This window comes from Emericellopsis atlantica (assembly GCF_019669845.1).
Source record: "Emericellopsis atlantica unplaced genomic scaffold F5Z01scaffold_17, whole genome shotgun sequence".
NCBI classification, from domain to species: Eukaryota; Fungi; Ascomycota; class Sordariomycetes; order Hypocreales; family Bionectriaceae; genus Emericellopsis; species Emericellopsis atlantica.
The window spans coordinates 229,141-241,658 of record NW_025764719.1 but is presented as its reverse complement, the minus strand read 5'-3'; the positions used below and the strand labels follow the sequence as shown (position 1 = coordinate 241,658).

The window sequence follows — 12,518 nt, the reverse complement described above, 5'->3', positions numbered from 1 at the left end:
AAACCCGCTAACATTACACTCTCATGGCGTAGGCTCGCCAACGAGATCACCATTGGCATCGCGTGGCTTGCGTTGCCAGCCTGTTGAGAAAAGGGGCCCCATGCTGAACCGGGGGAAAGGGTGCCCCTCGGTGTTGAGGACGACCTTGTCCAAGGGCAACAAGTCATCATCAGAGAAAAGCAAGTAGAGATACTTGAGGGATTCGGCCTGTCATTGTAAGCATGATCCGTGGGAAGAGAATAAGAGTGACTCACGATCCAGAAGCTCTCCATATTGTCCTTGATGCGTGGTGGGATGGTGTTCGCGTTGGCTAAGCCGGTGAAGCCGCCCTTGTCCTCGACAGCTTCGTACTCGAGGAAGGACTTGAACATCTCCCATCCCCATTCTCGGTATTTGATGTCGCCTGTGATACGCCACATATAGAACAGACTCTCCAATGTCTCGGGACGCTGGAGGTTATGCTGGTCATTGTTCTTCACAATAAAGTCTTTGCGCCAGCTAGCGTCGGGGTCCGGGTCGAAAGTCGCTGGGGGAACGTTATGAGGCTGCCCGTCCATCAGGGGCGGTTTGGCAATGTTGAAGTATGTGATCTCGGCGGCGAGACCCGTGGCCATGTACTTGTACATACCCCAGCAGGTCTGTGTGATCTCATGCGCAAGCTGCATGTCATCCTCATCCTGCTGTGACCACGTTGGCAGCTTACGGGCCTCGGCCTCCGTCAAGCCGCCTGTTACAGCAAGCGCGATTGTCCCCGGGTAAAAGCAAACCAGGTGGTCCATCTTGGGAGACAGTGCCTTGTTGAGGCCACTTGGACGCTCGCCAATAATCGTATACCCGGAAGGCTCGGTGTACGTGACCAGGTGCTTGCGAACACCAGCCAGCGATTCCTTCCACATCTCCTGATAGATGGGTTCCTCCTTGTTGGTCTGCAAGTATTGCTTGATTAAGTATTCGTAGTATGAGTCGCCACGGCTGCCGAGGCGGATATTCTCGCCCTTGAACTCGCCATTGATGGGGTGCATGTAGATTGGGACCAATCCATCTCGTGGATTGTTGTCGTCAGCGATCTCCATGACCTTTTCGACTTTGTCCCAGAAATACTTCTCGCCCGTCAGCTTGGCCAGGTACTTGAATTCTAGCTGCACGCTCAATGCCTCGGCCGTCGAGGCAGCGCCTTGATCGTCGTGCGACGGAATGCCTTTGAACTTTTCGAGATTGACGCTTGAGTATGGCACGCCAGAAGGACTCTCGAAAGCACTCAGCAGACGATCGGCAAGATCCTTGGCCTTCTCGAGATAGAGGTCCTCCCCGGCCGCGCCTTCGTCGTCCTCCTCTAGAGGGGCGAGGTTGGGAAACTCGGTCTGTAGGTAGTGGGCCGAGAGCAAACCACCCAGCATGCGAATCGTTGTCTCAAAGGTGCTCACGTCCTGGTTTTGCTCCCACGTCAGACTCTCGGAGATCCACTGCCGCGCATGTTGCAGGCGAGATGTCTGATTCATCAGAATCATGGTGTCCAGTGAGTCAATGATGATCCAGCCGAGACCCTGAGGTGCCATATTCTTGCCCGTCTTCGCGACCGGGTGAAATTCGTCATAGCCCCATGCGTAGCGCTCGTAGGCATCCCAGCTGACTTGGAAAGCTTCCACGACAGCCTGCCGCCTCTCTTCCCAGTCGACCTTGTCCGAGTTTGACATGCCAATCCATGACCAGGCTGACTTGGCCGTCGCTGGCTTTGACTTGACCTCGGGGCTTGACCAGAATCCCAGCATGTACAGGGCAAACACCACAAGCATGGTGATGCCTCCGAAGAACCTCTTTTTCCGCCATAACGGTCTATTCTTATACGACGGCGTGTACGTGAAGGGCTTGTCCTTATACATTGGTAACGAATCCTTTTCGAATATTCCCGTCACACGGGCGCCGGCGCCCCGGAGAGACGACCATGCGTGGTCCTCAAGGTCGCGATTTTGACTTCCAAAGTCTGGCAGATGGCGAGGAACGTTGAACGCCATGGCGGCAAGGGTCTGGCAATGCCTATCGCTTGAGCCAACCAAGCTGTTAAATTGTGCCCGACTCCAGTCAAGCTCGAATTGGCATTCGTGGGTTCGAAGGGCGTTGCGGCTCGGTTCGTGCGCTCGTGATGGGCATCAGCGGATCGAATAGAAGTAATGATGCAATCTCGATGCAGCAGGCCCAAGATATGAGATGGGCCTATGTCATGTTTAAACAAAAAAACCGGAACGCCTCTCAAGATGCAATGAAGGTATTGGTGATATGTTGTATGTCGAAGAGGACAGAATACCTTGACAATCTTGGCTGCACCCACTTTAGCACGTCCGAGTCGTGAGCTGGTGGTACCTGCCATCCTTCGCCTGGGAAATCGCGACCCGACGGGCACACGTTACCACTGGTGCCTACTTGCGAATAGTAGCATTGGAACGGTGCCTCATTACATTGCCTGCGATCAGAAATCTAAGTAAAGTATCTATCAACATGGTCGCACACGGTCCGTCGAAGACAGCTTCAAAGGGTGCCAGCCTGGTACGTACGTTACCTGGACCGGGATTGGGATGCGCATCGCATTCCAGGGTCCATCAACCCCGTCCTTCATCCACTTGTGGCTTCTGCATCGTCCCCTCGCACAGGTCAAGCAAACGAGGGAGCAGTGTCGGTGAACAAAGCTAGTTCAGGAACTGCTGTTCTCAAAATCTCTGTGCCTAGAATATTGTGACTCTGAGAGGAAGTGCGGTCAGAGCATCACGAGTTGCGGATGATCCGATCATCACCATGGGATCTCCTGACATCGCCAATTATCCTTCATTGACTGCAGAGGAGTTTGAAGAAGCCTGCCACCATCTAGATAGCAGGTACCGACGGGCGACTCTAGGCTTCAAGCGCGCGCAGTGGAGGCTTCGATTAAGGACGGGCCTGCGGGGAAATGACTTCCATTATGGGTGTTCACCAGGCACCAGTGTCGAGATCACGAAGCCACTCGAACCCTTCAACGACGACATTGATCTCGATTTCGAAGCTTTGCGCGTTTCAGGAACACACCACTGGATGCCACAGGCCGATCAAGAGATGAGAGATATGGAGGCATCAGATCAGGTAGTATATTCACTCCACGCGACGATGCCGCAAGCTGACAAGATCAAGGCTGCCATACAGAAGTCTCCATCTGCACATCAAGGCGGATGGGTGACCTATGAGATTCTGCTTCATCCAACATATCAAGTACCTGTCTTATATTTCCAACTGTATGGTCTTCCGGCATGCGAGCCGCGGTACGATGTAGAGACTGTGTTCCGGCGCCTTGTCCCGGACCCGTACAAACAAGGACTTCGCAGCCTCAACGGCGTTGGGGGTATTTCCATCGATGTAAGTATTTGCACGCTGTGAGAGAGGGTTAATGAGTGGGAGGCCGTGAACAACGAGGACCACAGGCGACTAACGTCTGAGGCAGCATCACCCCGTATATGGCGAGCCATGCTTCTTCATACACCCCTGCCTGACAGGGGAGAACATGGCTCCTTTTCAGTGCTCGCGAGAGGAGTATCTCACGATTTGGATCGGGCTGACAGGCGCTTGTGTTGGTTTAGCCGTGCCCATGGAAATGATCCCACGAAACGGTGTTGACATTGTTTGAAAGCCTGCGCGTAAGGGCGCGCCGATTGCTGTGCACAAAGGTTCGGGCGATCATTCGTCGTCGCTGTCCTCTTCCATAGCCACGTCCGAGTCACTGTCCTCGTCGTCGCGTGTTCGCTTCTGCCCTCGTGCGTCGGTCTCGGCGTCCTTCATCTGCTGATCAGCCGGGGCCGCAGCTGGCTTTGCAGGCAGTCCGCTGCCAGTGGTGGCTGGCGCAGCCGCGCCGGGAGGTGGTGCGTTGAAGATGCTCTGCTGCAGCTCGGTCTGCTCAACGTCGGCGGCGCCGGACATGTTGGGGATTTTGAACGTGCCGTCCAGTTTGCTGACGAAATCGGATTTGCTCTTGGCGTATTGGATCTTCTGTAGATAACGCGTCAGACTTGCTGCCCTATGATCAAGACGTCATGCAATAGACTTACCATTGGCCGACCGAGGAACTGTTGACCATCAAGTGATCGCATCGCCTGAGTAGCCGCCTGAACGTCCCTGAATGTGACGTGTGCTTGACCGCGCATCTTCATCGTCATGAGCGCGACAACGTCGAGGACAGGACCGTATGTGGAGAAGAGCATATAGAGTGCGGTCCGCAAATCGGCTTTCTGTATCTTGTTTGATGGCAAGTTGGTAATGTATAGTCTGACTACTCTTAGCGAAGCGCATGGCCCAATGAGCAGTAGCACTTACGTCTGATTCGGTGGTATCGACTGGACCTTGGCTGGGAGGGAAGCATTGGGCGCGAGAGTGCGAGGTGGTGCCGCGGCCGCCATTGTGTGCTCGAACGAATTGAGAAGATGCCTTGCGTAGGATACAGGTGAAGCTTGTCGGCAATGCTTGGAGTGGTCGTGACGAACAGGACTACTAAGGCTGGTGTAGGTTGGTGGCTGGTACTACAGGGTTTCTTCCGTTCGCCGTGGTGTCGTTGATTTTTGCTGGATCCGACTCAGCAATTCGATGTGGTCCGAGCTTTGACTTTGAGCTGGAGCTTGCCCCACCATCCCGCAACAACGACCGCCGTCGTCATCCCTCCAACCTCACACTGCCACCCACGCTCCTCGCTTTCTCCTAACGCTCGCGGTAGTTGAGAGCTCCTCCTATCGCAGTAAACACCCGACAATATGGCCAACCCCGAGGTGCACCACTTGTTCCACAATCCCATCGCAGACCACTCGTTCTCGGCCGACCAGCAAACCCTCGTTGTCGCGCGTGACACCTCGGTCGAGCTCTACGGTCGGTCTGGAAGTAGCTTCAAGCTGCAGGATGAATTGAAGGGCCATGACAAGACCGTGACCAGTGTCGACATTGCGCCCAGCACTGGACGCATTGTGACGTGCTCGCAAGACCGCAATGCCCTCGTCTGGGAACCTTCGCCGACCGGCTACAAGCCCACCCTCGTTCTGCTCCGCATCAGCCGCGCGGCTACTTTTGTTCGTTGGTCGCCCAACGAGTCCAAGTTCGCCGTTGGCTCTGGCGACCGCCTCATCGCTGTCTGCTACTTCGAGGAGGAGAACGACTGGTGGGTGTCAAAGCACCTGAAGAAGCCTATCCGCAGCACCATTACCAGTGTCGACTGGCACCCTAACTCGGTGCTCCTCGCCGCTGGCTCGACGGATGCTCACGCGCGTGTGTTCTCGAGCTACATCAAGGGCGTTGACCAGCGCCCCGAGCCTACTGTCTGGGGTGACCGGCTGCCCTTCAACACTGTCTGCGGCGAGTTCCTGAACAACTCGGCCGGATGGGTGCACTCTGTCGCATTCTCCCCTAGCGGCGACAGCCTCGCCTTCGCGGCCCATGATAGCAGTATCACCGTTGTCTATCCCAGTGCGCCTGAACAGCCTCCGAAGGCCGTGGTTTCCATCTCGACCCAGCTGCTTCCCTTCAAGAGTTTGATCTGGAGGTCCGAGGACGAAATTGTGGCTGCTGGATACGACTGCGAGGCTTTCCGCTTCCAGGGCGGCGAGGGAGGCTGGCAGCTCGCTGGTGCCGTGGATACTAGAGGTCCTTCGGCTGCTGGCGGCGAACAGAGGGAGGAGTCCGCTTTGAAGATGTTCAAGCAGATGGATCTCAAGGGCAAGGGCAAGGACGATACTCAGCTCAAGACTGTCCACCAGAACACCATCACTATGATCCGCCCCTACCAATCCTCTGGCAGCGGAGTCGCCAAATTCAGCTGTAAGTGACCTGCGGTCCGTCAATGTGCAGTTCAAATACTAACTTTGAGCAGCGAGCGGTGTCGATGGGCGTGTCGTTGTCTGGACAATCTAGACGCGGGCGGTGGATAGAAAGCAGCATAGTTAGGACAATGAACGCCGTCCCGGGCATTGTTTTGTAGACGTGTGTATGTTTCAATGCAGTTGACTGGCGGTTTTTCGTTACACTCTATCACATTACTTTGCTACACGCCAAGACTGGGTAGCACTGCTGATGGGCAGCTTGAGAAGATAGGAGCTAAATTTCGGCATTGCTAGTCAGACTGGTACGGAAGACTGTGCACGCGTGAGGCAGGTATCGAGCCATGTTGATCATCTTTTTGGTGCTTAAGGCAGTGCGATAACCTCAATCTCAACGTCAACGTTCTTGGGAAGGGTCTTGACGGCAACACAGCTGCGGGCAGGCTTGTGCGAGAACCACTTCTCGTACTCGCCATTGACCTCCTGTGAATCTTCGTCAGTCTCAATATCTCCTCACAGGGTTCAGGTACACGAACCGCAAAGTGGGCCATGTCCGAGAGGAAGACGGTCGTCTTGACGACCTTGCCCATGGATGAGCCAGCAGCCTCAACGACAGCCTTGACGTTCTTGCAGCACTGCTCGGTCTTCTCTGCAATGGAGCCCTCGACAAAGGTGCCGTCAGGCTTCAAGGGAATCTGGCCCGAGCAGTAGATAGTGGAAGGGGTCTTGATGGCTTGAGACTGCGTGCCGTGTCAGTAACATATTGTTCGCATTGACCTGTGAGGCTTGAACATACATAGGGACCCAGGGCCGCGGGGGCGTCCTTGGTGAAGATGATCTGCTGGTCGGATGCCATTGTGGATTGATATTGAACACGTAGAGCTGGGAGACGTGTGAATGTACGAGCGCGATTTGAGGCCACGAGAAGAGCCCGAGTGGAGGACCGTAGGGTAGTGGGGGTGATCATACCTGTGAATGTGCTTGGTCAGAGATGTCTTGGTAAGATTGAAGTGTGCGAGTGACTGTACCGCCTTTCGAATTGAATGTTACTGGCTTGGAGCATGGGCTGCTCGGACGATGGACTGGAGCTCAGAGGAAGCTCCGGGCATCGGCGCTGCCCCGCCTGCCGTCATGCCATGGTTCGGGGGGGGAGGGGCGCCGAGCTCTCGTGTCGATCGTTGGCGGACTCAGTCCCTGTTAATTTGACAAGCTACCTACCCATGTACGTAGATCTTTCAGATAGACTAATGGATTCCACTGGGCTGCCGATGCCATTGAGAGCTATGATGGCTCTTTATGGACAACTGTACGTGCTTGGTTAGGAGACGATGTGCTTGCGATACAGGGTAAGCATCAGTTCCCCTGAGTGGGGCGCCGACGTAGACTCGGACCCCTGGGAGAAGGTACGTACCTCCCCTACCTAAGCCCAAGAGATCTGTACACGTCGTCGCCAGCAACCGAAAAGGAGGCTCTCGCTAGCGCGTCGGTTTCCCACCCTTCAACGTCGTTGCTTGCGTTGGCTTTACTCTACTCCCTTCATTAACCCTTTCCTTTCTTTCTTGTACGCCTTTTTCCTACCTGGGCAGTAGGCAGCCGAGCGCGGCCTGCGATTAACGTGCGTTTCCCCCATCTTCTCTTGCTTCCAAGTCCTCTGCCAAGTGTCACGTCTTACCCAGGTTTGGAGCTCCTCGAAAGCTTCCACTCCAGCTGCCAACACCGAACCCACCATCAACTAGCCCATCGAGACGCACTTGCTGACTGACAGCGTTCGAGCGCAGTGTAGCTGTGGTTCTGAACATCACATAGCCCACAATGGCGCGCTCTTCGACGCCGCAGGGCAGCCTGCGCCAGAGGAACGTGGCCTCCACCAACAAGAAGACGACCGATGTGGCTGCCGCAATCGAGACTGAGATGGACAAGCTGGCCAAGGCGTCCCAGCAGAGGGTGAAGACAGACAAGGAGCGCGATTATCAAATTGCCTTTGTCATCATCACCGTTCTCGCCTTTGTGACGCGATTCTGGGGTATCAGCCACCCCAACGAGGTCGTCTTCGATGAGGTTCACTTTGGCAAGGTTCGTTGTGCACGCATTCATCAAGTTGCTTGAAGACTGACAAATCTGTAGTTTGCCTCTTACTATCTCGAGCGTACCTACTTCTTCGATGTCCACCCTCCGTTTGCCAAGCTCCTATTTGCCTTCATGGGCTGGCTTGTCGGATACGACGGGCGGTTCCATTTTGACAACATTGGCGACTCTTACATCGATAACAAGGTGCCCTACGTCGCGTACCGTGCGTTGCCGGCTATTCTTGGAGCTCTGACTGTGTCTGTGAGCTACTTGATCATGTGGGAGTCTGGTTACAGCCTGCCCGCCTGCATTGTCGCTGCTGGTCTCGTCCTCCTGGACAACGCCCACATTGGCCAGACTCGCCTGATCCTCCTGGACGCGACCCTTGTCCTTGCCATGGTCTGTAGTCTTCTGTTCTACATCAAGTTCTACAAACGACGCCACGAGCCCTTCAGCCGGAAGTGGTGGAAATGGTTGATCTTGACCGGATTTGCTTTGTCCTGCGATATCTCGACAAAGTACGTTGGTCTCTTCGCCTTTGTCACGATTGGCGCTGCCGTCGTCATCGACCTCTGGGAGCTCCTCGACATCAAGCGTCCAGGAGGCGCTTTGAGCCTGCCAGAGTTTGGCAAGCACTTTGCGGCGCGTGCAATTGGCCTCATTGTGTTGCCTTTCATGTTTTACCTCTTCTGGTTCCAGGTCCACTTCACGATCCTCAGCCGCTCCGGCCCTGGAGACGACTTTATGACCCCAGAGTTCCAGGAGACCCTCAGCGACAACATGATGCTTGCCAACGCCTTGGACGTTCAGTACTGGGATGATCTTACCATCAGACACAAAGAGACCAAGGCCTATTTGCACAGCCATGAGGACAAGTACCCCTTGCGCTACGACGATGGTCGCGTGTCCAGCCAGGGACAGCAGGTGACTGGATACCCCTTCAACGATACGAACAACTACTGGCAGATCCTGCCCCTGGATGGTGACGAGAAGAAGGGCCGCAACGTCATGAACCACGACCTTGTGCGCCTCAGGCACGTGGCCACTGACACGATCCTGCTGTCCCACGACGTTGCCTCGCCTTCGTACCCCACTAACCAGGAATTCACCTGTGTTTCCCTGGAGGATGCTCTGGGCAAGCGCCAGAACGACACTGTCTTTGAGGTCCGAATCGAGCACGGCAAGAAGAAGACCAACTTCAAGTCCGTTGCTACCCATTTCAAGCTTATCCACAACCCGAGCAAGGTCGCCATGTGGACGCATACCAAACCTCTGCCGGAATGGGCCTATAAGCAGCAAGAGATCAACGGCAACAAGCAGATTGCTGCCAGCTCCAACGTGTGGTTTGTGGAGGATATCCCCTCCATTCCCGAGGGAGACGCAAGGCGCAACAAGCCGGAGAAGAAGGTCAAGTCTATGCCCTTCCTTCGCAAGTGGTTTGAGCTGCAGAGGGCCATGTTTTACCACAACAGCAAGCTCACCAGCAGCCACCCGTACTCTAGCCACCCCTACCAGTGGCCATTCCTGCTCCGCGGCGTCAGCTTCTGGACACAAAGCGAGACTCGCCAGCAAATCTACTTCCTGGGCAATCCTTTTGGTTGGTGGCTAGCCAGCAGTTTGTTGGCAGTGTACGCAGGTATCATTGCTGCTGATCAGGTGTCTCTGCGCCGTGGTGTTGATGCTTTGGACAAACGTAAGTTGAGGATTCGCTAACACGGGTAATATCTGCTAATCAGTACAGGCACTCGCTCGAGGCTTTACAACTCTACGGGCTTCTTTTTCCTGGCGTGGGCTACTCATTACTTCCCCTTCTTCCTCATGGGTCGTCAACTCTTCTTGCATCATTACCTTCCAGCACATGTAGCCTCCTGCTTGGTAACTGGCGCCCTGGTCGAGTTCATCTTCAACACCGAGCCCGTGGACGAGGAGACCGTCTACGGAAAGGGCAGTGGGCCCAAGAAGCATGTCACTGCCCGTGAGCGATACGGCGGCCAGAGCATGAAGAGTGCCTGGGCGGCTGCCCTGGTGATTCTGGCGGTTGCCATTGCGGGATGGTACTTTTTCCTTCCATTGACCTACGGCTACCCCGGCTTGTCCGTCGACCAGGTGAAGATGAGGAAATGGCTCGGCTACGATCTCCACTTTGCGAAATAAATGGAGTCACAATCGACGACAATGTATGATATGGGTGGCAGTGGGGGTCAAAGAAAAGTTTAGCAAGGTTAACTATGTCTTGGAGTCACATCAGGGCTATGGAATGTCGAGAGATCTCATTACAAGTAGCGAGGGGCGGCTTATAGCAGATAGGCGCGAGTAATGATATCTTGTAATTTATGATAATGTCTACAATGCTGTCTCCAAGAGGTCCTTTACGGTGCGTTCTCCATTCATGCCTGCTGATGGCGCAAAGGACAGGGTCTAAGGGACAGAAACGGGGTCAATACCATCCGTCTCCTCTCCTCAGTACCATCCGTCTACTCTTCTCATCTCGGTCGACCTATGACTGGACATCAGGGTCGATACTAGCTGCTTCATCTGTTGGCTCGGCACCAGGTCCATCTTGCGCCGCACCAGCAGGAGACCTACCTTGTTCACATGCTCGGGTGGCCCACTTTCTGTCCGCGAGCAACTGTGCATGCACAGAGTTAAGATTCATGGGAGCCCTCTTCGGCATCAACGCCTTTTCCGGCTCATGTGCATCATCAGCGTCGACGACGTTGCGGAGTGTAGACTGGGGACGTGCCCGACGCTTGGCCACATACTGGTTCCAATGCGCCATTTGACTATCTTTAAAGTCGGGCTTGCACTCGATGACACGACGAAGCATGATCTCAGATCCGCGGATCCGCTCGCCCTGAATGAAGCTAGAGCGAAGCGCATTCAGTCCGTCGTGAGGATTGTCATCTCGGACAAGGTTCCTGAGCATCGGGCTCTCCCAGTATATCTCGTCAATGTGCTCGGCCAACATCTCGTTGTGCACACGGTTTCTAGGGCTTCGGACACGCGTCTCACGACCAAGGTAGCCCTTGTGGAAGGGGTCCAGGTTCCTGGCGGGCAGGGTCTGGCTGTACATGTGCTTGACAAGCATCCATGACTTGAGCAGAACGGCCTCTACGTGACGCGGCTCGCAGTCGGGGGTAAGACTGAGGCCCTTGCGGATCACCTCGAGACATTCCTGGCCGAGCTCCGAGTAGGGCGCGTATGGCGGCCCGGGCTCTGGGTCAGCAGCCCCCGTGAATTCATCGTCTGAGGGTGGTGAGACGGCGCCTTTTTCGTCTTCGCCCCGGTCTCTATCGCCCCAGTCTTCCTCGTACCAGTCTGGAAGGCGTGGGGTGTCGGCTCTGAGTGATTCATGGCCTGAGAAGGCCTGTCGACGGGGGCGTCGTTTTTGCATGATCTGTTTGCGGTACTGACTGGCGAATTCATCCAGGGATCCCGTTTCTGACTCGGGACACGCGTGTTCGTCATTATCGTCATCTCCATAGTCTTCGTCATCGAATACAGTGGAACGCCTGCGCGTGTCGTGCTGCTGATCGCCATCGGAGTATTCGATGGCCTTGCCTTTTCCCTTACCGTCGTTTGTGTGCGTAGATTGATCATCCTCGTCAAAGTAGGGGATCGAACCCCAGTCATCATCGACGTGTGTGTTGAGCTTGGGAGCTGCAGGGCGAGCAGTCGACTTACCTTTGGATGTCAAGTCTTCATCTTCATCGTCAATGCCAGTGTTGATGTCCCAGCCTTCATCGACATCGGTGTAGAAATTCAGGGAGCTAGCTTGGGGGATACTATCCGCAAAGCGCAAGTCTCTGCTCCGTTGCAGGAACTCCTGCCCTGTCTTAAAGTCGATGCCAAGACCTATGTTGAAGAGGTTCCTATCGCCGCCTTGATACTCTGCGTTGAACGGATGGCGGCGTGGGCTGTCGAAGGATCTGGACCGTGAAGGACCTGCCTCGGGGTTCTCTTCCACCGTCTGAGGCCGGCGGCTGATCTGTCGCGTAAGCTTTGGCACTGATGCGACAGGTCGATGCTCGACAGGCTGCTGGTCAGCCGGGCTTCTTGCTGAAGACGATGAGGCAGACTCGGACTTCCGAGCCATGCTCGTCTCTCGTCCGGCCATCCTGGAAGACGATGAGAGCTCTGCACTGGCAGGCTCTCTGACGGTGAGTGGTGTGGTGGAGCGATTCTTAAACATCCGGAGCCAGAGTGATGAATCGTTAGAAGAAGCCGACGTACTGGAGCGCCGGCAACGTGGGAGACTCATGGCGTTCCTGGGGGGAGACAAGTCCGTTGAGAGCTTGCTCAGTTGAGAATTCAGATGCGCAGTATCATGCTCACGGACATCTCTGCTGCGCCATAGTTCCCCACTCGCTCGACCTTCGTGCTCTTGGGGAGGCGACTCAGGCTGTTGGGGAGACGTGCTTGCACTGTCTGATGTACCGGAACCGGCCGATGGGGCCTTGCGCCTCTTGACCTTGAAGAGGTTCCAATACGGCATACCGACAGTGCGGCCGTATTATCGACACGAGAAGACGTACCTTGTCTGGAAGTGCTAAGAGATCAGCAGCTGCGGTATACGTTTTGTTGTAAAGTAATATCAGATTGTTTGTAGGATGGTGGAAGAAGGCAAGAAAAAAAGAA

The 12,518-nt window shown here is 55.1% G+C and overlaps 7 protein-coding genes across 7 annotated transcripts; 3 read left to right on the top strand and 4 right to left on the bottom strand.

The window, feature by feature from the left end:
- Positions 1-21: 21 nt before the first annotated feature.
- On the bottom strand, positions 22-2,012 carry F5Z01DRAFT_682078 (glycoside hydrolase family 47 protein; the record flags this gene model as incomplete). Its single annotated transcript, XM_046265739.1, has 3 exons — positions 22-207; positions 255-1,871; positions 1,914-2,012. The coding sequence occupies 3 exons, from the start codon at positions 2,010-2,012 to the stop codon at positions 22-24; spliced, it is 1,902 nt and encodes a 633-aa protein (XP_046117174.1).
- Positions 2,013-2,634: 622 nt separating this feature from the next.
- On the top strand, positions 2,635-4,087 carry F5Z01DRAFT_658303 (autophagy-like protein 3). The gene is made up of 3 exons (XM_046263690.1): positions 2,635-3,108; positions 3,157-3,378; positions 3,464-4,087. The coding sequence occupies exons 1-3, from the start codon at positions 2,788-2,790 to the stop codon at positions 3,644-3,646; spliced, it is 726 nt and encodes a 241-aa protein (XP_046117173.1). The 5' UTR covers positions 2,635-2,787; the 3' UTR covers positions 3,647-4,087.
- Positions 3,548-4,586, bottom strand: F5Z01DRAFT_159468 (uncharacterized protein). Its single transcript, XM_046257784.1, has 3 exons — positions 4,330-4,586; positions 4,065-4,281; positions 3,548-4,005 (listed from the first exon to the last, which is right to left on the bottom strand). Exons 1-3 carry the CDS (start codon positions 4,410-4,412, stop codon positions 3,697-3,699), a joined length of 609 nt encoding a protein of 202 aa, XP_046117172.1. The 5' UTR covers positions 4,413-4,586; the 3' UTR covers positions 3,548-3,696.
- Positions 4,587-4,760: 174 nt separating this feature from the next.
- Positions 4,761-5,907, top strand: F5Z01DRAFT_624243 (WD40-repeat-containing domain protein; the record flags this gene model as incomplete). Its single annotated transcript, XM_046261367.1, has 2 exons — positions 4,761-5,814; positions 5,867-5,907. 2 exons carry the CDS (start codon positions 4,761-4,763, stop codon positions 5,905-5,907), a joined length of 1,095 nt encoding a protein of 364 aa, XP_046117171.1.
- Positions 5,908-6,000: 93 nt separating this feature from the next.
- F5Z01DRAFT_159466 (Endoribonuclease L-PSP/chorismate mutase-like protein) lies at positions 6,001-7,152 on the bottom strand. Its single transcript, XM_046257783.1, has 4 exons — positions 6,842-7,152; positions 6,610-6,695; positions 6,350-6,553; positions 6,001-6,296 (listed from the first exon to the last, which is right to left on the bottom strand). Exons 2-4 carry the CDS (start codon positions 6,667-6,669, stop codon positions 6,180-6,182), a joined length of 381 nt encoding a protein of 126 aa, XP_046117170.1. The 5' UTR covers positions 6,670-6,695; positions 6,842-7,152; the 3' UTR covers positions 6,001-6,179.
- Positions 7,153-7,625: 473 nt separating this feature from the next.
- F5Z01DRAFT_624045 (family 39 glycosyltransferase) lies at positions 7,626-10,034 on the top strand (the record flags this gene model as incomplete). Its single annotated transcript, XM_046261354.1, has 3 exons — positions 7,626-7,886; positions 7,938-9,577; positions 9,617-10,034. The coding sequence occupies 3 exons, from the start codon at positions 7,626-7,628 to the stop codon at positions 10,032-10,034; spliced, it is 2,319 nt and encodes a 772-aa protein (XP_046117169.1).
- A 250-nt stretch (positions 10,035-10,284) lies between these two features.
- F5Z01DRAFT_658291 (uncharacterized protein) lies at positions 10,285-12,456 on the bottom strand. Its single transcript, XM_046263689.1, has one exon. It carries the CDS (start codon positions 12,373-12,375, stop codon positions 10,378-10,380), a length of 1,998 nt encoding a protein of 665 aa, XP_046117168.1. The 5' UTR covers positions 12,376-12,456; the 3' UTR covers positions 10,285-10,377.
- Between the last annotated feature and the right edge of the window lie 62 nt (positions 12,457-12,518).

Excerpts from the sequence above, each read along its gene's own strand:
- F5Z01DRAFT_658303 (XM_046263690.1), top strand. The coding sequence starts at position 2,788 with ATGGGATCTCCTGACATCGCCAATTATCCTTCATTGACTGCAGAGGAG. Across the intron at positions 3,109-3,156 it reads ATATGGAGGCATCAGATCAG|GCTGCCATACAGAAGTCTCC; the intron begins GTAGTATATTCA and ends GACAAGATCAAG. Across the intron at positions 3,379-3,463 it reads TTGGGGGTATTTCCATCGAT|CATCACCCCGTATATGGCGA; the intron begins GTAAGTATTTGC and ends CGTCTGAGGCAG.
- F5Z01DRAFT_159468 (XM_046257784.1), bottom strand. The coding sequence starts at position 4,412 with ATGGCGGCCGCGGCACCACCTCGCACTCTCGCGCCCAATGCTTCCCTC. Across the intron at positions 4,282-4,329 it reads TCGATACCACCGAATCAGAC|ACTATACATTACCAACTTGC; the intron begins GTAAGTGCTACT and ends AAGAGTAGTCAG. Across the intron at positions 4,006-4,064 it reads AGTTCCTCGGTCGGCCAATG|AAGATCCAATACGCCAAGAG; the intron begins GTAAGTCTATTG and ends CGTTATCTACAG.
- F5Z01DRAFT_159466 (XM_046257783.1), bottom strand. The coding sequence starts at position 6,669 with ATGGCATCCGACCAGCAGATCATCTTCACCAAGGACGCCCCCGCGGCC. Across the intron at positions 6,554-6,609 it reads CCGCGGCCCTGGGTCCCTAT|TCTCAAGCCATCAAGACCCC; the intron begins GTATGTTCAAGC and ends CACGGCACGCAG. Across the intron at positions 6,297-6,349 it reads CGGACATGGCCCACTTTGCG|GAGGTCAATGGCGAGTACGA; the intron begins GTTCGTGTACCT and ends GAAGATTCACAG.
- F5Z01DRAFT_658291 (XM_046263689.1), bottom strand. The coding sequence starts at position 12,375 with ATGCCGTATTGGAACCTCTTCAAGGTCAAGAGGCGCAAGGCCCCATCG.